This window comes from Rhinolophus ferrumequinum, chromosome 3 (genome assembly GCF_004115265.2).
Source record: "Rhinolophus ferrumequinum isolate MPI-CBG mRhiFer1 chromosome 3, mRhiFer1_v1.p, whole genome shotgun sequence".
NCBI lineage: Eukaryota > Metazoa > Chordata > Mammalia > Chiroptera > Rhinolophidae > Rhinolophus > Rhinolophus ferrumequinum.
This window is the reverse complement of record NC_046286.1, coordinates 97459431-97486482: the sequence shown is the minus strand read 5'-3', so window position 1 is coordinate 97486482 and position 27052 is coordinate 97459431. Positions and strand designations below refer to the sequence as shown.

The 27052-nt window shown below is 44.2% G+C and overlaps 1 protein-coding gene across 8 annotated transcripts in view; it reads right to left on the bottom strand.

Annotated features, from left to right (window-relative positions):
• The window catches only part of TIAM2 (TIAM Rac1 associated GEF 2), a 250965-nt gene that overhangs the window by 2565 nt on the left and 221348 nt on the right, over positions 1-27052 (bottom strand). For 7 of the 8 annotated variants that reach the window (XM_033096123.1, XM_033096065.1, XM_033096055.1 and 4 more), the window contains 11 exons: positions 16652-16831; positions 14013-14081; positions 13330-13455; positions 12393-12501; positions 5999-6178; positions 4219-4337; positions 3171-3279; positions 2480-2538; positions 1720-1825; positions 691-778; positions 216-370 (listed from right to left, as the gene is read on the bottom strand). In XM_033096123.1, the coding sequence (XP_032952014.1) occupies positions 216-370; positions 691-778; positions 1720-1825; positions 2480-2538; positions 3171-3279; positions 4219-4337; positions 5999-6178; positions 12393-12501; positions 13330-13455; positions 14013-14081; positions 16652-16831 (1300 nt within the window). Of the gene's footprint in view, positions 1-215; positions 371-690; positions 779-1719; positions 1826-2479; positions 2539-3170; positions 3280-4218; positions 4338-5998; positions 6179-12392; positions 12502-13329; positions 13456-14012; positions 14082-16651; positions 16832-22758; positions 22906-27052 lie in introns of those variants that run through there. The other variant, XM_033096092.1, reaches the window with a different exon arrangement.

Sequence of the window (27052 nt, the reverse complement as noted above, 5' to 3'; positions counted from 1 at the left end):
GAGAGGGAAAAGGGGGTCAACTATATGGTGATGGATGGAGAACTGACACTGGGTGGTGAACACCCAGTAGTATAACATTGTACCCTTGAAGCCCATGTAATTTTTTTAACAGATGTCACCCCAGTAAATTTAAACAAAATTTTTTAAAACAACATACATCCTTTAGAGAAGCTTGGTGTTTTCCTGAAAAACCACGAGGCCAGCACAGTTCTCACCTAATTTGGCTGAAACGGGAACGCGGTTCTTGAGGGGTACCACACGGTCCTTACACGTTTTCTCCAGGGGTAATTCACACTTTATGTGACGCCTGAAGTTTTCCCTCAGAATAGATCGAATCACCTTGACAATGTTGGTTTTGCTTTCACTGTCACTGGGGGCAGGGAGGGAGAGAAAGAGCAGCATTAGTGTCGTGTCCTGGTGCTTCGAGCCCACGTCCCGCGGTCCTCGTGGGGCACATTACTGCGCTCAGGACAGACCGACAGCCAATCACCAGCTTCCGTGCGCCTTGGTCTCCTCACTTACAAAAGGAGAACTGAAGTTCTTTGGAGCACTATGATTTGGGTATGTTTTTACTCAGTGTACACATCTAGAACCACAGTTCAGGAGGGCACTGAAAATTAACTCCCTTTCTTAAGAGAGTGTCATTCGGTCTTACTCCCGTTGGCTGTCATTTTTGGAAGTCAGTAATACCTGCAGCACAATTGAAAGATGGTTTCTGGCCGTCCTTCGACTTCTGACTTTGTATGGATCAGCTCCCATAGGGAATTATTTTCTGTCCCTGTGTGAAAGGCGATACAAACAAGAGTCCACAACTTTCCCAAAGAGCCTGTGGTTAAGAACACTTGTGAAGTTTAAAATTCATCGTTTAGTGAGTGACTTTTTAAAATGTCAAATATTCCCAGCCCTGACTCATCATTTTCTTCTGCGGTTCATTTCTGTGTATGACTTTCACAAAAAGTTAAATACTTTCTAGTTATTTCTTACATTTCCAGCTGAAGCTTCCCATCCATCTTAGTGCTTCCTTACTCCCTGTCCCTGAATTCCATCTCTGTGGGGGAGAGGGGAAATGGGTCCTGTTTTCAACCCATGCCTTGGAAGGAACAGTAGGAAGTGCTCGAGGTAGGAGAGGTCAGCCCCAAATTCAGTCATGTTCTGGGGAGCGTAAGCACGTCAACAAAAATCAGACATCACTGCACTCCTTAGCCTATTGGTCCTTTCCATCGCCAGAGGCACTGTCACCAGAATGTTATTCTGGAAGTATCTCTGAATGAACGTGTTATTCTAGAAGGATGTCAGTGTTGTACAGGGTTGAAAAAAAATTTTTTTCTTGTTTGTACACCATTTGTAATATTTCTCAATCTTAAGGAATTTTCTGGTGAATCTAAATGTGTAAAAACTTAAATTGATGGACCTTTGTTTCTTTAACATATTTTAGGTTATCAAGGATATTAGGCGGAAAGAAAAATGTTGAAAAATTGTTGATAGTGAAAAGAATGAAACAATGAAGAGCAGTATTTGGCTAAGAAAAGCCATCCACTGGCATTTACTTTCTTCAGAAGTCTGTAAGGAAATATCAGAACCACCCCTGCTGTCTTTCTTTGCCTTGTCTATATAACACCAGAAACGATCCCCAAGATTCTTTCCTGCTCTTTCATACCACAATTCAAATAAATGTCTTAAGATATTTTTCTCTGGCATTGTACTACACGAAACAATTACCTGCTGTATTCCCCAGTCTGACTTGAAGTGCCGATATGGGGATCAACCAGCGAAATTTAAATGGGTCCAAGTCAGCGGAGCTGTGAGCAGGCCGGGAATTGGAGGGCTGTAATGTGAAAGCCGCAAGGAAAGTGTCACAGCAAGCTCTTGCCCAGGGAGGACGCGTGCATAGTACGGACCCCTTAAGTTACCCCGTGTGCTAGGCTCCGTGCAGCTGTGGGGGTGTTCACAGTGCAGAAACTTCCGCTCGGGCATGCCCCAGTTCTCAAGGAGCTCACAGACTGGGCGGGGATAGGGCAGAGTCAGGGTTTGGGGAGCAGAGTTCTAGGTCCCAACCAAGAATGACAACGGAGCTTTCCATGTCCTCACATGACCTCTGAATGGTAAGCTGATGGCTTATAGTATCCACAGCTAGCATGATTTTTTTTTTTTTTAAGTCAAGGTAAAAATCATTTGAAAACAAACCCAAGTTACACAGACTCTCATGTGTATAGAGTAAACCCGGGCCATTTTCAGGGATATAAAAGCTGGTTTTCTATGTAGGCCCCAGCATGGGTATTTGTCCGCATCTTCTTTTAAAACACACATCTTTGGTGGGAAGAATAAGAAATACCTTAAGTATTTGATTTGGTCTATTGCCCTAGGAATAAGTAATATTAGCCCGTGACACCTGGGTGCTTAGCTGGCATCTCAGTTCAACATTAACAGGAAGATACAGCCATGAAACAGTAGCTTTAATTAAAATTAATTCTTGTCTTACCAATTTCTTTTTCAGTTTACAGTTTTCTTTATAAACCAGTATGACAGCTCTCTTAAAAACTAAAAAAAAGAGAAAGAAAAGGCTTTCATTATTTTATACAAACTTCAGAGGTTGAACCGGAGCTCAACGTTTTAAAAGAACAAAGCTCTTCAAACTTATAAAGCTCCCACAGCCCGCTATGCCAGCACACGAGCAAATAAATGGTATTCCTCCTGTTCGCACTTGAATTGTGCAGAATACCTGCTTAGTTAAAAGCTGTTATCGGAAGTGGATCCTGGCATTTTTAAAAATTCTTGTTTTGTCTTATTGAAGGCTGAGGACACGGTGTTCATGTCAGGGAGACTACACAGTCTATGCTCCCTCTGCCGGCTCTCAGTGAGAATTAAGACATTTTGATGTGCAACAAACTAGGAAGTTTGTAGCAAGTTTCAAAAGAGCCTCGGGAGCTCTGTTCTGTATCACTGGGAGAGGACCGCTAAGCCAAACCGCTAAGCCAAACAGCACACGGCAGAAAACAAGATAATGAGTGCGCAGAGTTTTCAACAGTTGGAGGCTGGCCGTTGTCAGAAGCCATTCTAGCAAGGACTCTAGCTCCTCCTGGAAATCAGGAGTGAGCTGGACTGGTGGGTTGGTACGCTCTTCACCGCTGCCAGCCTCTTTCAGTTTATAGTCTTGGGAATGGAATACTAACCAAATACTGTGAGCTCAAGGTCCTTTCTGGCTTTTCCTAGGGACAGAAATGGATTCAACCAGGAGACTGTAGAATGCATCAGAAGTTCCCCCATTGAAAGTTCAGTTACCTGTATTGGAAAGAACAGGAGAGAAAGAAGACATGGAAACCCCAGGGGTAGTTGCATGTTGGATAGTGAATAACATATATCTATATATACGGTCACTGCTAAAGAAGTACATTGTTTGCTTTTTATGATGCTGTTAACATGGGGCCTTGAATAACGGAGCGTTTGAAAATAGGAGCTAAGCATCACGCTTTATGAAAAATTACATAAACGTGAAAGCATTTTGCTTTGATGCCCATATCAGATGTGTGTGACACTTGCCTCTCGACCTACTCCATAGCATTACTTCCACGGGTGTCAAGGTCCATCCAAAGTGCCCTTGTCAACATTTTCCCCAGGACCTAATACAGTTACCATCTCTAACCCATAAACCACACTAGGCCTGCTAATAAAACAGTACCAACACGGAAACTGACTGTCATAAAAAATTGAATTCCAGCTGTTTTCTGTTCTTGCCTTTTTCTACTTAAACTGTATTGCTTCTTACATGTAGACTTTAGAAGCTCAAGAGTCTAAATTCAGTAATCAGCCAGAAACAAAAGAAGACAAAAAGCCCTAGATCGTGTCCGTGTGCTGGTTCCCACTTCCTCTATCCATCCTCTCTCTGCCAGCTCACGCTCTCCACAGTGGTTCCAGCCTCTGCTGTGTTCTCACCACATGCCCCACGGGAAAGCAGGAAGAGGTAGGGATATGCGCTCAGTGACCATGTTTTTCTTTGTACAATGTGAACGTGACATAAGGTTACAGTTTTAAAGCAATGCAATGAATTTTACATGAGATTTATACTTAAACTGTATGGATTATAAGCATTGAGATCACAAGGGAAAATGTAGGCATTCCCTCCTCCAGGAAAGCCCTGACAGGGTGGCCCAGCCTAGAGGTCACCTACAGACCCAGGGAGCACATGCGTTAAGCATCTCAGAACGCAGAAGTCCCACTGACCTCCTTCTCCGTCCCACTCTGCTCTGCTACAAGCTGATCAAACACTGTCCCGTAATCCTCGTATATCTTCTGCATCTCGTTGATATGGCTTGCTACTTTTTCCATTGCCTTCAGTGCTTCTGCAAAATATGAAATCAGATTTGTTTTAGAATTTTTGTTCACTTTAAATCCTACCCCACAGCAGTGATGAAAAAGCTGAAGATTCAAGCCAGGATTCGAGACCAGCACTTACTAACAACAGCAGGCACGACTCAAACAGCCCAGTATAATCTAGTCATTAAAATGAAGAAGAGTAGAATTATCTTCCACCTTAAATTCTCTTTGAAATGAGGCAGTAAGTTTTTTTAGAAGTTAAAAATATCGCTAATAATAAGAGCTCACATTTATTGAGCACTTTCTATTTGGCATGTACTGTGATGAGTAATTTATGTGAATCATCTCATTCCCCACAATAACTCGATGACAGTACTCAATCCCATTTTACAGATGAGAAAACTAAGGTGCAGAGGGGTTAAGGAGTTTGCCAGACTTCCAAAGACAGAAATAAGGAGTGGAGCCAGAATCTGAACCCGAGACCAAGTGGCCAGAGGGCACCTGCTCTTAAATTTTGCCTCTCCTCCTGGACCAGTTACTGGAATTGTATCTACAACAGTGTTTAAGAACTTACAGATGTCTCTGTACATGCTTAATTGCCAGAGAAATTGGTTGCCTTTATGCATGGTGTTTACTTAAAACTTTTTACACAGACCTATGCAGGACAAGATGATTTTGTCGAAGTCAAAAAGCAAAATTTCAGGTCACCTCATACTTTGTTCTCCTGACTCCACATTTTAATTCAGCTGGGGCAAGTTTTGGAAGGCAGTTTTTAACAGAGCCTTTTAAAGGTCATCTTGATGCTAAATTAACTTTCCACGCTGTATTTTGAATACTAATCACAATTTGTAGCATTTACTTACAGAATTTAACTTTCATACAAAAAATATTTTGTCCTTGTTACTTATAATACAGAAGTTTGCTTGTCACAGTAAAAGATCCAGTTTAATTGACACTCTTCTTAGTGTTTATTATTCAGTAATACTAACACTTACTAATAAGTTGTTCTCTCTCCAGGTATTTCTTTACATGTAGTGTAACTGGCACTGTTAGTTTGGATGCGTGCAGAACATCACTATTTCTCTGTAATTCAAACACAGCATCTCTTTAAGGGAGACTCTGTTTACTATCTAAACGAGTGGCTTTGTGTGACAGGGTGTGTTAGGCCAGTAATTTCCATGACAAAAGAAGACACATCAGCGGCAACTTGAAAGCATAACCTGCCGGGAGCAGTTTGTGTTGGGAGTCAGACTCTGCTCAGAGATTTCCACAAGGTGGAGCCTCACCCCCAACGTATTTGATCAGCAGTCCTCTGGGCAGTAAACACCACAAAACTTCACAGACTCGTAGGAAAACAGGCCTGATTTTCAGTTCTTGCAGTACTGTTTGCTGACTCAGTGACCTGACTCCATGGATTTCAAGTCACTGAACTTAAATTACCTTCTTATGAAAATGAAAATGGGATCATCCCTCCAGAGGGACTTGGGCTGCACCACAGAGGTCACTTTGCCAAGTATTTTGCCCATCTAAAGGGATAGCCATATATCTAGCTATTTTCACATCTTAAACTTAGATGTAAGATGAACAATCACAGTCCTGAGAAGTGTTTCAGAATATGAAACTAAGCCGGGGCAGAGGGGCGCGTGTAGGCTTAGTCAGGTTGTGTCTCGGGCCCCTCCATTCTCACCTGTCAGGTGATAGTGTTCCTCGCTCTCCTGGTCTGTCAGCGACACAAGCTCCTTCAGCAGCAGCGGGTACTTAAGCACCCTCTGGACAGGCTTGATGAGGTAAGACTCCAGTGTGGAGGAATGCTGCTTGGTGGGGTTCCGGGCATCCAGGAAAGCCTTGAAGGCTTTGTCAGTTTTAGCTACAAGCAGATGGATAACAGACCCTTAGAAGAGCACAGCAGGATGAATTCAATTGCACTTCATTTCGTTTTCAATGGACTTACAGATCAGTCCACTTCTATCATCCTCCTAATGCCATTCTTGAATAAAAACCCAAATGCATCAGTAGGTCAAGCACCCAGCTGTCAACCTGGATTCAGCATTACAGCTGTGACAAATCCCGCGAGCAAAGGGACGTTACTAGGCTGCCAGCATAGTACAGTCCACACACTACAGAGGAATATCAAGTCAAAATATAGGCATGTCTGACTTTAAAGGCACATTTCGATGCAGACTCATGAGAGAGATGGTTACAGGTACTTAAAAAGTGAGTTTCAAACAATTCATAAAGCCACAAAACATGTTACCTGGGTCCTACACCATACCCCCTTCCCCAAAAGATTCATGTAGCAAAATAAACCAGTATTTTTTTCAACTGTCCTAGCACAAATTGTTACTTATCCTATACATTTAAGGGCTATTCATAAAGTAATATCTTTTTTTTCCCCTATAAAATAAGTTATTTAGCACTTCAGCCTCCACCTCCACAGCTCCGAGCACTCGAAACTTCCACCAGGTGTAACATCCAGACTCCTCTAGGCAGTAAAAACTGCCTCTGTGCTCAGTGTCTGAGTGTCACGAAGGGAGCACACGATCCAAGTGCATTTAGTTTGGAGAGAGCCAGTGGACACACCAGCTGCCACTCGGGTTGACCAGCTGTTTGGAATTCAGCTCATTTGAATGAAGATATATCCTTATATGGGGGATTTCTACAAAGGCAAAATCTACAATTTCTAAGAGACACACACCGATTTTGAATGTGACCACCAGACAAAGTGGATGGAGAGATGATTCTTTATCTTTATGACAAAGGAGAAAGTAAGCAAACCACTGGTATGCTTTTATTTTCTTGTATACTGTCAATAAAGTGTTCCTGGGAGGAAATCCAGTGGAGTCAGGTCGCTGTTGAAAGAACTCCAGAAGACAGAGTTGGCTAGGTGTTGTTAATTGGAAGATCCCCAGACTCCATTTTTTAAACTTGAGCCTTTTTTCTAGGATACTATGGAGTTCTGGATTTAAACCAAATGATAGAACTGTGTCAGTTAGACCTGGTTAAACACTAACAGTGTTGGGATAAACCTCTGCATGCCCTCCATGATAGTATGGAGAGTATTTTTCCTGGTTTTGAGAAAGAAACATTGAAGAGCAAACTCTGGAACCTTTCTCAAAATGCTCCTAAGAAGCATTGGACAACAGACAGAAGAAGGGGCTTGGAACTTAGTTTGACTCCTAATACCCTGTTGACACAACTTAAAAAGTTCAAATACAGACCACTCCGCCAATATTTTCCATTGTCATGGAAGAGAGTCCTGATTCACCGGCTGCTAGGAAGGCAGCAAATCATAACAGGAATGAACCACAGGTGGTCATCCTTAGCTCTGAAGAAGGCATTCAAGTCCTGCAGGAAGTCATTTTTATCCTGGAAATTTATGACATTAATAGTTCAAGCTTCGGTAGATTCATATCTTATTTCCAAGCACACTTGAGAGAATACAAGTAACCTGGTGACCTTTCCTGGAGACTGGAGACAGTCCAGATAACCTAAATAGCACTAGATGTGTTTTCGTAAGATGGTTTCCACGGTACAAAAGGGGAGAGACTCCTGAGGACCTGTATTTGTTTGATGTTCTCCATGAGGGCTGAATTACTACTGCTCAGGGCCTAGGGCTTAATGTCCTGTGCCTGCCTCAGTGATGTTTTGCTTCCTTCTCTTGTCTCTGCTACCAGAAATGAGAATTCCAAAGAATGGGACAGAAAAACACCTTCTGAGACAGACATCTGAGAATTCTAATCTCAAACCTGAAGAGGTGTATGGTGATTGAAAGAAGCTTCAGTAATAGAATAGCCTCCATTAAGCATTCCCGATTTAGGGTATGACAGGAATAGACTGAACTTCAGGTTGATGACACAATCATGGTGACAGCAGCACAAAAACTCCAATACTTCCACACCTGTCAGCGACATGAGCTCCTTGAGCAGCAGGACCAAAGAAGGTCATTATTGTCATCAGATCTTTGAATATACTTTCTAGGCTGGACTGACCAGCCAGCCCATTCCTGAATGCCCAAGTGGATCAATGTTCTGACCATCTGCCCACAAGCTGACCCACTACAAGTCAGTGGCCAAAGCTCAGGCATCTCTCTCAGCTCCACAGAAGAAGGTTTGCTGTTGGCGTGAAGGGGAAGAGCAATGAGGGTTGACTACCCAGTCTACTTGGACTTAAAAAAATAAAAATCTTCAATTGAAGCAAATAAAGTAAAGATGATAAAAGTGTGGACAGATGAAAGGTACTTCAATGACAGGATGTAAGCTGTAATGAACGTGAGATTTTTCTAGTTCTATCAGAGGATTTAATTTTAGTTAACACATTTCTTATAAATTTCATGGTGGTTGTCTGGTGGTGGTTTTTTGTAGTTATTCCTCAGATTTAAGAAGGTCAACAAGAGAGTTCCAGTCAAGATGGCAGAGTAGGTAAACGCTGTGCTTGCCTTGTTCCACGACCACATCAAAATTACAACTAAACTACAGAACAACCATCATTGAAAATCGCCTGAAGTCTAGCTGAACTGAAGCCCTACAACTAACGACATAAAGAAGAAGCCACCTTGAGACTGGTAGGAGGGGTGGAGCCATGGAACAGGCTGTCCCCATACCTGCATGTGACCATTAAAAATTGAGAGGGATATCTCACCTGTGGAGGTCTCCTCTGAGAAGCAAGGGGTCCCAGCCCCACACCAGGCTCCTCAGCCCAGGGTTTCAGTGCCAGGTAGAAAAGACATACATTCTGGCTGTGAAAACCAGCAGATTGTGGCTGAGTGAGATGGAGGGCAGCTGCAGCCCCACCACTCCTCTTAAAGGGACCGCACATGGACTTACTCTCTGATGGACTCAATCACTCTGAGTTCCAGTGCTGGGGCACCAGTTCAAAAGGCACCAGGGACATATGGGGAGGAATTGAGTTGTCTGGCTGCAGGGCAAGGGCTGGAGGGGCAGCTTTCTCCTGGAGGGAGGAGCTGGCAGAATCCACTGGTCCTTTGTGGAGCCCTCCTCCCTCCCAGTGTGCAGGTGCAGGTGGGTGCCAAATCTAAGTCTCCATCAACCTGGCTAGCACATTTGCCCTGCCCTGGTGATTCCCTGGGACCCCACCCTACCCAACTTGTGGGCCCACCCAAGCCACTTCCAGGGGCTTTTCCATACAAGTGACCTGTCTTGGCTCATGCTGTGGACATTCCTAAAATCTCTCAAAGGCTCACAAGGCCGAAACAAGCAGCATCTGTCCTCAGTGTGCCTCCTACCTCTTGCTAAACGGCCCCAATCCTGGCACTACCAGCAGCCAGCCTTAGATTGCAGCTTATCCTCTCCCATGCAACTTCAAGCTCAGCACAAGTGGCAACCATCTGCAGATCTCTTTGTAGCTCATACCAAGTGTCCCTAGGCAGGGCATAGGTAGTAGCTGACCATGGCCTGCAACAGAAATCCTTCCAAGAGGCCCCAGAACCAACACACCTGGTAGCCAGCTTCAGACTACACCAGAGCACTACTCAGCCATCTCCACAAACGGCACACCCAACGGGCAGACTGGGAAGGCACCAGAGCCCTGCTAAAGCAAATCCTGCTCCATAGGGTCAGCCCCTGTACTACAGCTCCTCCACTGTAGTCATGACCAGTCCTCACAACCAATCAGCCTGACAGTCAATCCCTCCCATTGACATGCCAAGAGCAACCACAGCTCAAATAAAACAGAAGAACAAACACAACCCACACAAGGGACACACGTGGAACACCTGGCTCAGGTGATCAGGGAGATCACTGGGCCCCAACAGACACATACTACATAAGGCCACTCCACTAAGACTGGGAGGCATAGCAGCCCTATCTAATACAAAGGGAGGCAAAATGGGAATACAAAGAAACATGTCCCAAATGAAACAACAGAACAAAGCTCCAAAAAAGAACTAAACAAAATGGAGACAAGCACTTTACCAGACACAGAGTTCAAAACACTGGTTATAAGGATACTCAGTGATTCAGTGAGAACTTCAAAAAAAGAGATAGGAAACATAAAAATGGAGACATAAAACACAAAAAAGAACCAGCCAAAAATGAAAAATACAATAATTGAAATGAAGACTACATTAGAGGAAATCAACATATTAGATGAAACAGAGGATCGAATCAATGATTTAGAAGATAAGGTAGCAGAAAACACCCAATGAACACAGCAAAAAGAAAAAAGAATCAAAAAAATGTTGAGAGTTTAAGGGGTCTCTGGGACAACATCAAGTGTGCCAACATTCACATCATAGGGGTACCAGAAGGAGAAGAGAGAAAGCAAGGGATTGAAAATCTATTTAAAGAAATAATGACAGAAAACTTCCCTAACCTGGTGAAGGAAATAGACATCCACACCCAGGAAGTGCAGAGAGTCCCAAACAAGATGAACCCACACCAAAGAGGCCACACCAAGACACATCATAATTAAAATGCCAAAGGTTAAAGACAAAGACAGAATCTTAAAAACAGGAAGAGAAAAGCAGTTAGTTACTTACAAGGGAGCTCCGATAAGACTGTCAGTTGATTTCTCAACAGAAACTTTACAGGTCAGAAGGGATTTGCAGGAAATATTCAAAGTGATGAAAAACAAGGACTTACAACTAAGAATATTCTACCCAGCAAAACTATCACTTAGAATTGAAGGACAGATAAAGAGCTTCTCAGACAATGAAAAGCTGAAGGACAGATAAAGAGCTTCTCAGACAATGAAAAGCTCACTACCAAACTAATATTCCAAGTAATGTTAGAGGTACTTTTTTAAGATGAAGAAAAAAAAATTCAAGATAGGAATAATAAAATTGCAATAACTACATATCAATAATTAGTTTAAATGTAAACAGATTAAAAGCTCCAATCAAAAGATATAGGGTGGCTGAATGGATAAGAAAACAAGACCCTTACATGTTGCCTACAAGAGACTCACTTCAGATCAAAAGAGACACAGACTGAAAGTAAAGGGATGGGAAAAAGATATTTCATGAAAATTGAAACAGAAAAAAAATAAAATAAAAATCTGAGGTAGCAATACTTATACCAGACAAAATAGACTCTAAAACAAAGTTATTATAAGAGACAAAGAAAGACCTAGTAATCCCACTTCTGGGTATTTAGCCAAAGAAACCCAAAACACTACTTCAAGGGGACATGTGCATCCATATGTTCACTGCCATATTTTTTACAATAGCCAAGATATGGAAGCAGCCTGGATGTCCACCAGTGGATGAAAGGATAAAGAAAATGTGGTACAATATATACAATGGAATATTACTCAGCCATAAAAAGAATGACATCTTGCCATCTGCAACAACATGGATGGACCTGGAGTGTATTGTGCTGAGTGGAGTATGTCAGACAAAGAAAGACCCATGTCATATTATTTCACTTATATGTAGAATCTAGAGAACAGGATAAACAAACAAACCAGAAACAAGCTCAAAGAGAGCACTTTGTGGTTGCCAGATTGGGGAATGGGGGTTAAGGGATGGGTGAAGGGGTGAGGGGATTAAGAGGTACAAACTGGTAGTTACAATTTAGTCATGGGGATGTACAGCATAAGAAATACAGTCAGTAGTATTGTAACAACTATTCATGGTGTCAGATGGGTACTGGATTTATCAGCGTGATCACTTTGTAAGTTATATAAATGTCTAATCACTGTGTTGTACATCTGTAACTAATATAATATTGTATGTCAACTGTAATTGAAAAATGTTTTAAATATTTAAGAATAAAATAAAGAAAGAAGAAGGTTACCAAGAAAGAAAGAAAATGGTGTGCATTCCTTTCTACCTCCATTCAGAGGCTTAGGGTTCCAAATTTTTAGATCAAGGAATTTGGCAAAAAAAAAAAAAAAAGAATCCAGATGTAATTTAACAGCAAAGTGACACGTGGCAAAACAACATCTCTGCTCTTAGGACACTGTTACCCATAGGCTGAAATCAAAAACTTTCCGTTAAATGTCTGTCAAAGTCAAAGAATGATCTATTAAAGTTGCACTTATTCCTACTTGTCAAATATGAATTTAGTCTTTGTTAATTAAAAATACAAAACGCACAACAATAAAAGTTATGAGCAACTTACCTCGCTCTAGAACCTTCTGTACTTTAATATGATTAGCACAGAATCCGCTGTACAGCTTGAAGTGGTCCGCATAATAAAGGAAAGAGCCTCCCAGGGAAAACAGCAATTTCTAGAAAGGGAGGGAGAAGTCACATCAGACATGGTGTAGTCAGTGTCTGCTGGCTATGGTATGGCATTTGATGGCTTTGGAGTCTCTAGACATTTGTCTTTCAGATACCAGAGAACTGAGGCCTCAGAGAAGTCATCAAGTAAAATAACCACAGGACTGCCCCATTTGCACAGCAGATGGAAAGCAGCCCAGGCTTTCCCCTAGCAGATTTGTAGTTTGATTGAAAACTTTCTTGCAGAGGAGCCTATTGACAGGGGGTGCAATCAAAGGACAAGAAAAAGTTCTATAAAAATACATCTGACAAAGTGGGGTCGAAATGATCTGAGAGGCTAATCAATCAAGCCGACTCTGCTTTACTTGGGATGAACGATGCAGTCTGTGTACTTCCCTGGCCCTTTCTCCTGCCATCCCTGGAGGGGCTTCTTGCCAGCCACCACACCTGAGACAGGGCTGCAGAGAAGAGAAGCCTCTCTCAGGACAATTTACCTATGCTTTTCACCCCAGTGTCACATGATCATGGAGATGACGAATCTCGGTTCAGAAGCAATCGCCCTACACATCCTTCAGTAGAGCTGAATAAAAACCATGGCATGGTCAACAACCAGGCAGATGCCACACAAGCCATGCTGCCCGGACTTCTGATTACCAGAAGCACAGACTCTAGGACAAAAATGTAGCCTTCTTGTACCACCCGCCAGAGGAAACCAGTGCAATGAATGCACTAAATTTATCTTGTCCATTGTCAACATACAACAAATTATTTTTCAAGGGAGAATTCCGCACTGTACCCACCAATTTTTGCTTTAAACTTCAGTCTAAAATACTTACTCTAAACTGTGAGGGGGTTTCAAGTACGTTAAAGTCAGATGATGCTGAAATCCCATCTTCCAGAGTCTCCAGAAACACCTTTTGAAATTCAAGCATCTCTGGCAAACTTCCAAAAAGTGACTCCATCTATGTGAAGGGGAGGATTTCAAAAGAGGGTATTAGCGATAAAGATCTAGATACCACTCTAACCCTCAGACGCACAGACAAAGCACAAGTTATTCACCAAGAAGGAGACACAAGTAAATCCTTTAAAGAAGACAGCATATTGATTATGGGGTATAGTTTATGCATAGAGAGCTTTCCAGTGCTGGTCACTATAATTCTAAGGTAACTTTTTAAGTGGATGTAGAATTCGAGAATTCAAATTGGAGAAAAATGCAAGTCAGTAGAAAAGAACTAATCACCGTGATTTAACATTAAAAAGTCACATATGAAAGAGTAATTTTGGGTCACACCTTCTACTACAGAAAGGGCATGAGTGGTCCTTCTGCATTTGTAAACTCTTGCCACTGTGCTTTGCGTCACAGAGGCCACACACATGGCTTTGGAGGAGGCCACGTGTGGGTCTCTCTGAAGATCTTTAAGTCTCAGATGTTTTCTGGGGATTAGTACATATAATCTCATAGGTCTGCTAAACGGCAAACAGACTAATCTATGAGTTAGTGGACAGAGTGATTATTTACCTCATCTTGAGTGAGAAAGGTCTCATTTTGAAGTGGCTCCAAATATAATTCAAATAGGCAGCTCAGATCCTGAAAGACAAAAGGAGTGCCTTTAACACGTCTCTGAAATACCCAAGAGTTCCCAGCAACCCTTAGGAACGATGACTCCCATTAGGAACGAAGAAGTTCACGTCCCGTTGAAATTCTTGCACCTCAAAGCAGTTATTACTGCTCCCCTGATGCAAAGAGGTTAAAGCCACAATCCATTCAGCAGCTGGATTCAGCGTTTTTTTTTAGAGCTTGATCTCCCACTCTGCTTAAGGAACTGTCTTGTTGGCGAAGCCAGGATCTGCCTTTCCACTACTCCAGCAAGAGCACTCAACTCCCTGCAGAGAAGTGAGTTCTGGCTAGGAGCCTCTGTCAGGTGGAACCTCCTCGGCATCAGGGAGCACAGTGACAGCTCCCACGTGGCCTGAGAGGGACAGGACAAGATCGGGGGGGGGGGGGGGCTGTTCCATTTGGGGGTCCAAGTATTAGCAGAATTTCAAACTCCCATATTCAAATGCAAGGAAAAAATTCCAAATATTAGCAGTCATACTGTTTACAATCCAGGTCGCATTTCAGTCTCCAGTGAACAGCAGCAGGAGAGTACAGAGCAGTGGGAGTTGACTATATTTACAAAACCCTTTAAATAAAGGGTATATTTATTTAATAATTTGAAGCCAAGACTGGGATATAATCTAGTGACAGAAAAGATTGCTTCTTCTTGTGTCACTTGTTCTGACAGGTTTTGAGACCTAAAATACCAGAAGCAGTTGACGACAAAGTCAGCTGCTCTGCCTCCCTCCTTTTTCAATGGAGAAATCTAGACCTGCAGAGATTGTAAAGCCTGACGTTTCCAGAACCTTCCAGTGTGGATCCTGAGAGCAAGTGGACAGGCCTGTGATGCCTTCTACTGTTTCACTGTAAAAAAAACCTCCCTCCCTCACATATCCCACAGCAGGGAGAGGTGAGAAGTTACTGGATCACATCCTCGGGAACACACACACGTTGAAATTTCCAAGTCGCATGCAGAGATCCAGGTTAGAGGAAAGAACAAGTAAAATTCCATGTTAAATGTCGAGAACAGAAAGAAATTTAGAAAGAAAAATGATGTGTGTGTGAGACACCAGGTGCTGGTTATTTTGTCAGAGACAGTGACAGGCTGTTGTCAGTCCTCGTGCCAGCTGATACTGCTCAGGGACTTACACACCGGGAGCAGGTCCACACTGAGCCGTGGGCGCAAAGAGCTGCCAACTGGGGCCCTAAGAAAACAAAGTGCAGGTTTCTTGCAGAGAGAAGGGTCCTTTCTGTCTACTTCATCCAGCACATCCATCTCAACACTTCCCCAACATGCCCACAGGACGACCCTCCCAATGCAGTGTGGCCTAGCAATAAAATGCAACAGAAATAATGACAACGGACTTGGGCTCTGTCCTCTACTCTGCAGGTGAGAGCTCCAGACCATCCGCTAGATGTCAGAAGGGCTCTGAAGCCTCAAACATCCAGAGCACACGGAGTTACTTGGAAAACGTCATCATGGCTCACAGGACAATGCAGATATCCTGTCTGCACTCCCTGGATTTTCATTTCTTCTCCACACATTAGAAGCAGGGCAAGACGTAATGGGAAATGAAATGAAACTGTCATCTCTTTAGCTTTTCTTTCTCCCCTATGGGACCAAAGGAAGGGGTAGTTCTCCTGGGCTACCTGTGAGTAAGACCTTCGGTAAAGTCCAGACAAAATGACAGTGACATTAATGAAAGGGGAAGCTCAGATTTGTCTCGTGGAGAAAGAAGGTGACAGCCACCTGTGTGTGTGTGCCAACACTTCACTCATGGACTCAGCGAGTCAGAGCTGTGACAGGCACGCAGTGTCAGACCCCAGGTGAGGGAGGTGGAGGGGACTGCCACAGGCCATGCTGGCAGACTGAGGCAAAGCCAGGCCTGGATCCGCAGCCCACCGCCCTGCGCCATGCTGCTTCCAGCCATCGGCCAAAGAAGAGAGCTCAAAATAGCCCAAAGCTGCAGCCAATACTTAAAGCTAAAAAACTCCTGTACTCTTCATAAAGTGTTTCCCAAACTACTACCTGGAGGCTTCTGAGATAAATAAGTAAATTCTTTGGGAACTATAGATGCTCGGCCACTCCCCCTTTGTGATTGTGTAGCAACACCCGTGTGATGACAGCCCATCCGTCATGGGGCTGTGTCCTGCACAGCGACCACCCTCAGGCAGGGTCGGGGGGCGTATCAGCGGTCACCTGTGAACAAGTTGTTCTCTAGTTCCTTGTTACCTAGAGTGATCTCCATCCCCCTTTTACTAAACTAGCATGGACTCCCTTCCCACAGATTGCAAATGACAAACTAGAACATCTGTTTCCATAGTGAAAGCTACCTTGGTAACAAAATGAGCTGAGAATCTCATTTTTTCCGAGTCCTCTAAGCATTTCCATCCTCTCATCTACCCTCCCTCCCCTTCAGCAATTCCTTTCTTCAGGAGCAGGTGTCTACCTCAGGCATGGTGGGGCCCCGGACAGGTGTAACCTGGGGACTCCTGCCAACACACACTGGCCATCACAGACAGGAGGAAAGAGCAGGAAGAAACGCGCAGCATCTTGTTACCTTCACATAGGACTTCTCTGTGTCCACCAGCTCTTGGATGACTTTTCGGAGGCGATCCGCATCAGAGAGGTGGCGGGCCAGCGGTCTTGGAGGTGAGTCCTGGCTCTCCCCGAGTCCTTCCATGCCGCTGGTCGGAGTGTCGTTCAAACTCCTACACAGCGCAGCGATCTGTTCAGCACTCTGAGAGATGACAAGAGGTGGAGAATAATGTGCAGGACACTCTCCATTCTTATCCACTGCCCACCAAGGCAACAAACAGTGTCTCGATCTTTGCCCGGCACTCTTTCAGGAATCTCCTGGGGCATATATTTAGGGCAAATGGTTTCCTGCACCACAGAACACTTTGGCTATCCTTTAAGATGCCGGTAGTGAAGAGAGGAGCTCATGCTCCTTCTGTATTTACACCTGACACTTTTTCATTGTCCTAAGAGCTGTCTGACGGATGCCTCTTTAGTACTGAAAGTAGAGAATAAGGCATAAGGCTCGCTCTCTGCAATAATGTTGAGATCGTTCTAAAATCAAGGGCCTGGCTTCCCTAAAAGCACAGGGAGCGACAGTCCTGCTTGGTCCACTCCATGCCCTCAGCGGTTGGCCTCACACAGCTCAGTCTCCCACAGAAAACTGCCTTGGGAGACTCAGGAGTGGTGTGGTATCACAACGACCTTAGGATGGCTTGGCCATGTGGACGTGGAGTTTTGCTCTCAATTCTAACCATTTAGCTCTGCAGTCTCAGGACAAGTAGCAGAGTCGTGAGTGAGAAAGGCTGAGCTGCTGCAGATGCTAAGAAGGGGAGTAGAGATGGAGACATATAGAAAAGATAAGGTCCCTACCATGAAGGGGTCAGAGCCCAGCAGGGGGCACAGACAGGGCGCTGATGACACAGCAAAGCTCGGAGGGTACTGGAGAGGGATGAAAGGGCTCTGTGGCAAATCTTCCCGGAAGAGGGGAGCCTTGAGCTGGTCCTTGGAAGTATGTAGTCATTGCCAGACTCAGGGAATGTGGGGCGAGCGAGGATTCTCATTCCAGGCAGTGGGAACAGAATCACACAGATGAAGAGGCAAAAAGGAGCAGGAACGTCTGGGGGACTAAACAGCCTTCAGTGCCAAGTTCTTCATTAGACTTTACACACCGTAAAGGCAATAAAGCCTTCTCAGGAGAAGCCGTCTGTGAACTTCTGCCTTCAGCTGGTGGTTGAAAGTCACAAACACACCTATATGCTTCCACAGTGCCTGGGGCATCATCAGGTTACACTTAAAATGGCTTTTTATTTGTCTCTCTTTCCATTCTGCCCACATACAAATTCTAGCCCATCTTACCACCTACCAGTCTGTATGACGGTCAAGAGCGGGACCACTTGTCATTGCCAGCCAAGTGCCTAGCTCAGCGGCTGATGCAGGAAGTATTCAGTTCACCTCTGTTACACTGAAATTATTATCGACTAACAAAGCATCTTAGTCCCAATACAAATGACTAATATCCATCCGCCTTTGGCAACTTTCTGTCTCTCAACTGAAACTCTTGTTTCTTCTGTTTAAATGCCCTTGTACCTGACCTCTAACACTCTGCCTAGTGTAAAAAGATGAACATGTCAGAAGCATCTCCTAATACTCATTGAAATTCATGATTGTGCTTGGCTATTTCAGAACTCTGACAACTTACAGAAGCGTGTTGGTCAACCTCGGTGGCCTGATGCATGCTGGTGATAAAAGCTGTCACTTGACACACTCAAGTGCCTCAAAGAGAAAACAGGACCCTCCTGTCCTCCCTTCTTCTCTTCCCCTCTATTCTACCCGCCGCCCAACACAGTGCCTTCAACTGATGGAAATATACGATCAACATTAAAACTCAACACTGATCTTCTGGGCTAGTCTTTCGATTCAATTTGACGGGTACCAGTTGAGGGCCTGGGCGGTCTCCAAAGAAACAGAAGCCAGCTCCTGCAGAAGGAGATGCGACTTGCCAAGGCAGACTGGAAGCTAGCTAACACAAGCTTGTATGGAACAAATGAAAAAATGTGGTACACATGAACGACTGAAGCATCACTTTGGAACGGGCTGTCTGGGAAGGCTTCAGTGAAGAAGTGGGTTGTAACACGGTCTCAAAAGGAGTGTGTTCCAAGGGAGAACCACAGAACGAGCCAAAGGTACAGTGGGAAAATGAGCCCAGTAACATAACAAACCCAACGCAGGGTGCTGAAGGTGAGGCCCCCACAGATGTCTGTGATGGAAACTCCCAGGCCATGGGGCTCTTTAAATCTAACTGCTTCTCTTTTATTTTCATATTAATCTTGGTACAAAAGTTAGACTAACCATAAAATAGGTACTAAGCCTCCAGCTAGACCTACAGACACAAGTAATAGAATTTACTTCTCACACAATTCAAAGCATGTGTAAATAGTAATGATTTCCCTTGGAAATGCACAGTATCTACTTGTTTTTCTCCTTAATTATAAACACGAGCATATTTCTGGTAAGGCCTGTCAGGCGATATTCATCCTGGGTAAACTTTCAAAGAATAAGAAAACGAGGTGGATCGTAAAGCACCAATCAGAAAGCAACTTGATCTATCAAAATGTCTCATCATCCTTTGGTTAAAACAACCAAATCTTATGATTCATTACTGAAGAAACTCCAACACTGTTTAGTCTTGCCATGCAAGTCTAACGAGGTGTAGCAAAAACCAAAGAGAACAGTGCAGCCAAAAGGTGGCTGCCCTTCTCTTCCAGGATGCAAGCATCATAAAGGAGCGTTAGGGAATACAGCAGACTATGCCGAATTCTGTCTTCTTCCCTTCCCCTTCCTTTTCCTCCTGTCCAGTGGATGTCAACCCTGGCCACACACTGGCCTTATTTGGGAGATTTTAAAAATACACATTCCTGGACCAACTGAATCAGAATCTTTGTGGCCCCAGGTATGGGTATTTTTTAAGCTTCCCAAGTCAGGCTAATATGTGGCCCACGTGAGAACTATTGGTCTACCATCAGCATAGCAAGCATTCTGTTTGGGTTTCCCGGGAGTGGTGCTGTCTCCAGCCTGATCACCTTGTCCCCACGCTCTGCACTGAAGGACAGCCACATAAAAAGTGTGTGGACTGAGCTCATGAGACAGAAGGCAGCAGACACATTCGCACCCCTGACTCTGGTTTGGGTCTGGTCCTCTCCTGAGCTAAATAGTCTAAGATAATAACACTCAGACTCCAAAACTCACTTATTTGAAATCTCTTTTCTGGTATTTGCAGCACTAGCTCAGACAACATAATTTTGCAATCCTGAAAAATAATCTCCAGAGCTACAGAATCTATATTAAACTCGCATATATTGTATAAAATAAGATCTGAAAAAATGCACCATAAGTTAAATGGCAGCTGGTGAGATTACAGCTTTGCTTTGCTGGGATGTCAAAAATCACACCTAACGAGGCAGTGTTAAAATAACGAGATTTTAAAAATAAAGTATCTTGCCATTTTAGAAAATTGGAATTCATTTCAAGAACACTTCTGGTAAGTTGAACTTGGGAAAGTGAACGTTAGCTGAGATTTTCTTAGCAAACGTACTTTTGCAGGTGCCACACTGACGCGCCCATGTACTGAAGAGGCACCTTTCTCACCCTGAATAGACCAGCTGTCGTCTAGGGAAGGCTTAAGGATTGCTTGGGATCAAAAGGAGGCAGGGCCCCGAAAAGGAGTCATTGTAAATGCGTTTTTGGGTGGTATCTGAAAGAATCACTTAGTTACATTTCAGTTCCTCCTTTCTTAGTGATGGTTATAAACATCGAACTGCTAAAGGTGGAATTCTGGGTGTATCTGATCAGCAATTTCTAGGAATAGGAACAATTTTGGTTGGGGTATTTTCACACATATACGTGCTGATGGGATTGAAAAGCACAGACGAGGTGCAGAAGACTCGAGTTCTAGTCCTGTCTCCGCCCTAGTCCTGCATGCAGTCCTGGGCAAGACTCATTTCTGAGTCTTCAATTTCCTTGCTGATGAAACAGCAGCAACAGTACCTGTCCCATCGAGTAACCCCTCCAATTGCCTTTCGGATCAAGGAGAAAAGGGAACTCACATTTGCTGAGGACCTGCTCTATGCCAGACAGACACAGGTGGTCTCACCAAACTTGCCAGCATTTAATCCTTGCCCAGACTTTAAGGGGTGAAGAGGCATCTTCAGGACCTTGATGGCACAAGACTTGTCTTCTCTCTCGCTCACCACAGGGCTGACCGCCACCAGGTATCTAGCAGAACATGGGGCAAAGCCAGCTTGTTCCTCCCTCCACCTCTGCCCACTGCGTGGTCAGGGCTCCCCTGGACGCAGGGGAGTCCAAACACACTCCAGTTGGCCAAGGAGGCAGCCACCTGCCTCTGGAGGCATCTCTGCTTAGAGAGGCCAACGCGGCTCATCCTCAGACAGCTCTGCCCTCTCGATTAGGCCGATGCCCACCCACCCCCACCCCCAGGAGTGCTGCTTCAAAGGCAACAGACAGATGTTCACAAGCCTGGTAGTGTGTTAGGACTCAATACCCTACAGTGTGTGCTTATTGCAGAATAGAAAATACCGGAACTGGAAATGTACGCCTCAGATCGGTATTTTCCACTTGGTAGGGATCAGTGCTAAGAACCTTGGGGTCATCATGGGCCTCACCTTTTATAAGGGAGCACTAAACAAATACTTCCTTAGGAATTAATTTTAAAAATAAAATGAAAACAGCTTTCCCTAAAACTATGCCACATGGAAAAGCAGTGATAGCAATTAAAAAAAAAAAGTTTTTTTCATGTTTTTAAGGTTACACTGAAGCTGATCTCTGCTTGAAAATGATTTGATCTTATTTATAGAGGAGGAGTAACTCACTCAGGATGGCCAGATTAAGAGCTTACGTGTTCTTACCATGACAACAAAAAAAAGGTAACTTCATTACCTTGATTGTAGTGACTATTTCACAAAGTGTACATATATCAAATCATCAAGTTGTACATATGAAATATATATAAAATTTTTCATTGTCAACTATACCTCAACAAAATTGAGGAAAAAGAGACATTCAGACAGGGTTATTTTTGTTTTGTTTTGGTTTTTCAAATGCGTAAGAACACCTATCACTTCCTTGTGTTAGGGTTGACATGTGTCTATTTTCAAGGAGCCCCATTTCTCAGGATAAAACCGCTCAGGATGATCAAGCGCCTTGCCCAGACTCTCTTAGGAGAAACTCAGGTCCAGAGCCCCGTTCTTCCACAAGCTCTGAGTCCCGCAAACTGATTCAGTACAAGACTCGTCACTGAACATCATGCCAGCCTCCTTGTGGCCCCGTAAGTGAAAGCTGTCCCCTGAGCACACATGACAGCTGGGATGCTGACCCTGCTCTCATGTGGAGGCATCACTGCCTGAGCCTTTTCGATTTCCCTGTGGGTTTTGGAACCTAAAAGAAATATCACTGACGATAAGTCCCTCGTGTCATCCATTTCGGACAATGAGATTTCGTAGCTACTCCTTGAAATACCTGTGACAGCCGGTGAGCAGCTGAGGCCCACCCCATCTTTCCTGGCTCAGTTTGCAACCGGGTCCTCATTTCGGGCGAGCAGGTGCTGCGGACTCGTTTGTCAAAGACATCCGTTTGTACTACTTGGGTTCCAAAAACACTTCAGTCCATGAAAAAGGGATTAAAAGTACCGCATAATTTGGGATACTATTTCAAAGGGAAATGTTTACAGGTAAAAAAACATTTGCAGCGTGCTCTACTTTTGAATCTCTGGTTTAGAGGAAAAGGATGTTAACTTCCGGAGGGAAGTCAGTGACAGACTTTGCCAACACGCAGACCTAAAAGTATCCCCTCGTTACTATGTGGTAACTGGTCATTTCACAACATGTGATCACTCTGGCAGACCGGGAGCTGCCACCCGTGACCTCCTCTCCCCCCACCAGACAGACCAGCTCTATACGGACCCTTGATATAGACCAAACCCAAGACTGGATAATGTCCACAGAGTTTCATCATACCGGGATACTAAACAGACGAACTAGGTTCCTACTACTCCTCCTGTCCCTAAAAAGAATGCTGGGAAAAGTAAAAACCAAGCTGGAGGCCCTGGGCAAATGGCCAGCTGTCTGTACTCACGGACTGTCCGGCCCCAGGAACGTGTGTCCTGCATGGTGTGTGCTCATACTGGCTGCTACACACCCACCAGTCCGTTGTCTGAAAGCCAGGAAGAGTCTGCACCATTACATAATCTCACAGTGCAACGATGGCGTCAGCTGTCACATCCTAGCAAATTGGGGAAGTCAGAAAAGCTCCCCTCAGTTAAAAGAAAATAAAAATTGTACAGAGGACTTTTTCTCAACTTGCTCTGCAGCTTATTAATGTCCCTAACTTAAAGAAAAATCTAATATTACCCCAAATATTGCCATCAGAGGGAAACCAGGAGGAGGACAGAGGGTGAAATGGCTTCCCCAGGAAGGTTATTGGTCAGATACACGATGGACTGGATTCCAGGGGAGGTGGACCCCCCACACGGAACAAGGGTAGGCCCTCATCCTGCACGTCCAACCACAGGTACTTGCGCTGCCCATGTCTTCCAGGTCAGAATTCCAGGGCTAACGTCCGGCCCAAGCTCATGCAGCTGGCGGGGCCTGCAGGCGGAGTGGAGAGGGCAGCCCCAGGCCTGGGCTGCGCCCAGGAGCTTCAGCGGACGGGGGAGGGGTTCGTGCTCAGCACCTTCACAGGATGTAGTGGGAGTTTAAAAACAGACGCATGATGACTAGTTTTACAACCATTCACTTTACGGAAATGGCATGAGATTTTTATGTTTATCAAAATAGTACAAAAAGGACGAGGAAACTCTCATCTTTATTTTCTGGACCAGACAGCTCTATTTCTGAAGGCGGAATAGGAATGTAATTTGCAAAATTAAACATAAGCTTATGTTAGATGAGAGTCCTTATTTTATATTGAAATGTAAAGATTAACCTAAATAAATTATGGCCCGAAAATGCAATTAAATATACACAGCAATTGCCAGTGATGGGAGAGATCGCTGTCCGTTGACCAAAAAAGGGCATGAATTATCGGAAAGGAAAGAAAGTAGGTCTGCATTTTTGAAAGTAACTTTATATATATACACACACACACACACACACACACACACACACACACACACAATATATAAACATACATGCATATTTTTTAAATGAAATGACATATACATCATAAATGAGGTGGTTAACACTACATTTCAAGTTATCTCAATTTTAATCTTTTAGCTTATCTGAATTTTTTATAGTGGTTTAATTTAAAAAAAATTTAATGACATCCCTTCCTGTCACTTAAGAAAAAACAAAAACCATCTGAGACAGAAGAGGCCTAGTAAGCATTCTGCTTGTCTGAGGACACAGTGATGAATGAGACTGACACAATCCCTTGCTCACAGTGCCCAGAGTTTGGCTGGGAGACCAGCTCTGAGCAAGTAATTCGAGTATTGATCAGCGTCCAAAGCAGTGTGGGATCCTGTGGAACAGAATAGCGAGACCTCTTCTGGTCTGAGCAAGGTCGGGGCCAAGGAACATTGAAGCCATGACCTCCAGGGTGAAAAAACTTAACTAAACTCAGCACAGTTTGGGGCTGGGGGAAGCACGGAGCGTGCCAGACACTGCGGGTCACCTGGGGCCTCTCCCGGAGAGCCAGGTCAGGCCGGGAGGTGTGGTGGGAGACAGAGGCAGGGGCCTTGCTCTGAGGGAAAACCGTGTGGGGAGACAGACCCCCTGGGAGTTGAGTGCAGCGGTCCGACCTGGCACCACAGTTATCCCTGCCACTTATGAGGTACGTACTTTACAGAAGATGGCAAAGTAAATGGTGGTGAGGGCGTTAAAGAGGGCGGAGCTTGCCGTCCAGGTGTCACTCAGACTCCACCCCCCGACCCCCTGTAAGTGTGAAACTCCCACCCAGTGCCTCAGCACATGCTTCGGGCTAAGCTTTCTTAAACAGTTCCTTCTTCCCAGACAGGAGATTTAAGCACATAGGCTCTGGAGTTACAATGCTGGCTGCAGCCATTATGGGTCTGTTGCCTTGACAGGCTTCTCCCTGACTCAGTTTGCTCACCTGTAATGCTGGGATCATACTGTGCAGGGTCCTTGAGAGGAGTCGCTGAGGGAAAACATGTAAACACACTTAGCACAGTGCCAGGGAGCAGTAGAGGCCAGCGCTCCGTCAGAGTTATAAAATGCACAGGGAGTTTAATTTTCCAGCTGTGTTATGTTTAGAAGTGTAGAAGAATACATTTCCTCTGAGTTCCCTGAAGAAAGGAACAGAAAACTCCAATTTCGTGTATTTAGCATTGTGTAAGTGAGCACGTCCTCTATGCCAGGCTCTGCTCTAGACACTGGGAATGAAGCACTGCACACAACAGATGGAAACCTTGACCTTCACACACGAGTGTAAGGAGGAGCTGGAGGAAGGGTGGGAAGAGGCAACAAGGACAGAGGACAGAAAGTGGCACTCCCAGTATCTCAGACAGACATGTTAGGACTCCGGGGCAAAAATAACTCAGGGAGGAGGCATACGGAGGGCCCTGCGGGGTGGGCTGCAGCTGCAATAGGGGGCAGAGAAGGAGGAGGAGAAGTTTGTGCAAAGACGCAAGGGAGGGAGTGGCCTCGGGATGTCTAGAGGGAGGGCGGCAGTCTTTGGGAAGGCAGAGGGCTCTTCCATGGCACTTGTGTGTAGCAAGCAATAAATGATCAGTGGTCAGCGGCACCCCCGCCCCCCGCCCAAGGCAGCTCAGAGCTGTGCGTCTGGAGGGAGGGACATGGGGCTATGTGGCTCCCAGACCAGAGTCGCCCCCTTCGGGGAGGAAGATGCTGATCCACAGCCACTGTGAAACACGCCTGCCGCCTGCCTCCTGCCTCCTTCTCGGTTTCTTTATTTAACCAGAGTTTGGTTAGAATTCAGGAATGAATAAGATACGGTCTCTCTGCCAAGGATATTTCAAGGGCTAGGACAGCGTTCTACATATCCAGGCATCTCCTCCACATAAAATGTTGGGTGTTTCAATGTCATTCTTATGTAACTTACACAAAACACCTCGTCCTGTCCAATATATCCATGCCAGGTACTGCATTTTCTCTTTCCCATTGTCCACCCAGAAAAAAACACAGGGCTTGCTTTGGAGGTATAGTGAGACCTGCTCATAAGGGAAGATGCGCGTGGGCCAGCATCTTTCCCGGAGTTTGAATGCAAAAACATGTGACTTCTGGTAGAAGAGAGGATTTAATGACCCCGCTCTGAAACACACAGGTGGATGAGAGCAGAGATGGGTCAGCAAACTATGGCCTTCCGGCCAAGGCCAGGCTTCCATCTGTTGCTGCAGATAAAGTTTTATTAGCACTTGGCCACATGCTCATTCATCAGCCTATTGTTCTCCGCTGTTTCTGCACTGAAATGCAGGGCGGAGTGGCTGCCAGAGCCCGAAGTATTTACTGTCTGGCCATTTACAGGAAAAATTTGCCAACCCCTGATATAAAGAGATGAACCCAGATCAAAAAAAAAAAAAATTCTTCTTTTCAAACTAAGTCTGAATTAAAACTCGAAATAATCTATGCCACCTTATTCTGAATTTTTTCAGTGAGGAAATTAAAATGTAAATTTAAAAAAACTGACTTTTATATATTTTTCCAGAGACTACAAATAACATCTTGATTCACATAAGATATAAGCCCTTTTATGTGGTATGCTTTCAACTGTGCCAAAAACAAAACAGAAACACCTGTGCGCTTGCCTGGCTCAGCTCCAGGGCTCAGAAAAATGACTTAAATTCGCTTCACAGTTTTTACTTTATTTTGTGTTGCTTTTGGATGGGATGATTCAGTTTTCTTTTCCTGTGATTTGTAGCATTAAGACCTATATTTAAATATTTTCTGTGATTACTTTGAATGTACTTAACATTCATTCTAACTGTGCTTATCTAATTAAAGAAGTCTTTAAACCAATATCTTTCAATTCATCTTCTTGGAAATCTTATACTTTACGATATGACCTTTCTTATCTATCAACACTACCGTTCACCCACTTTCCATCCACAGGTATTTATCTCAGGCCTTAGCTCCGTTTTAATTTTCTTCCATTTTTCTCTAGCCAACTTTTGTTCTGATAATCATATAAATTCATTTAAACTTTTGTATTGACAATAACTCTCCCTTTAGTGGTTAATGTTTTCATTTAACACTATCATTCTAGTTGGTTTCCATGTTTACTGCTGGATTTCTCTAACACAACATTTCTCTTCAAGAGTTATGTCTCTGACGTTATTCTCGGAAATTGTAACATATTATTGAGCCATTTTTTCAGAGAAGGTCTTTAAGTGTTCCATTGTCTTAGAATGTACTGAGTTGAGATTCTTTTTCCCTCTTTTTTACTTTGTTTG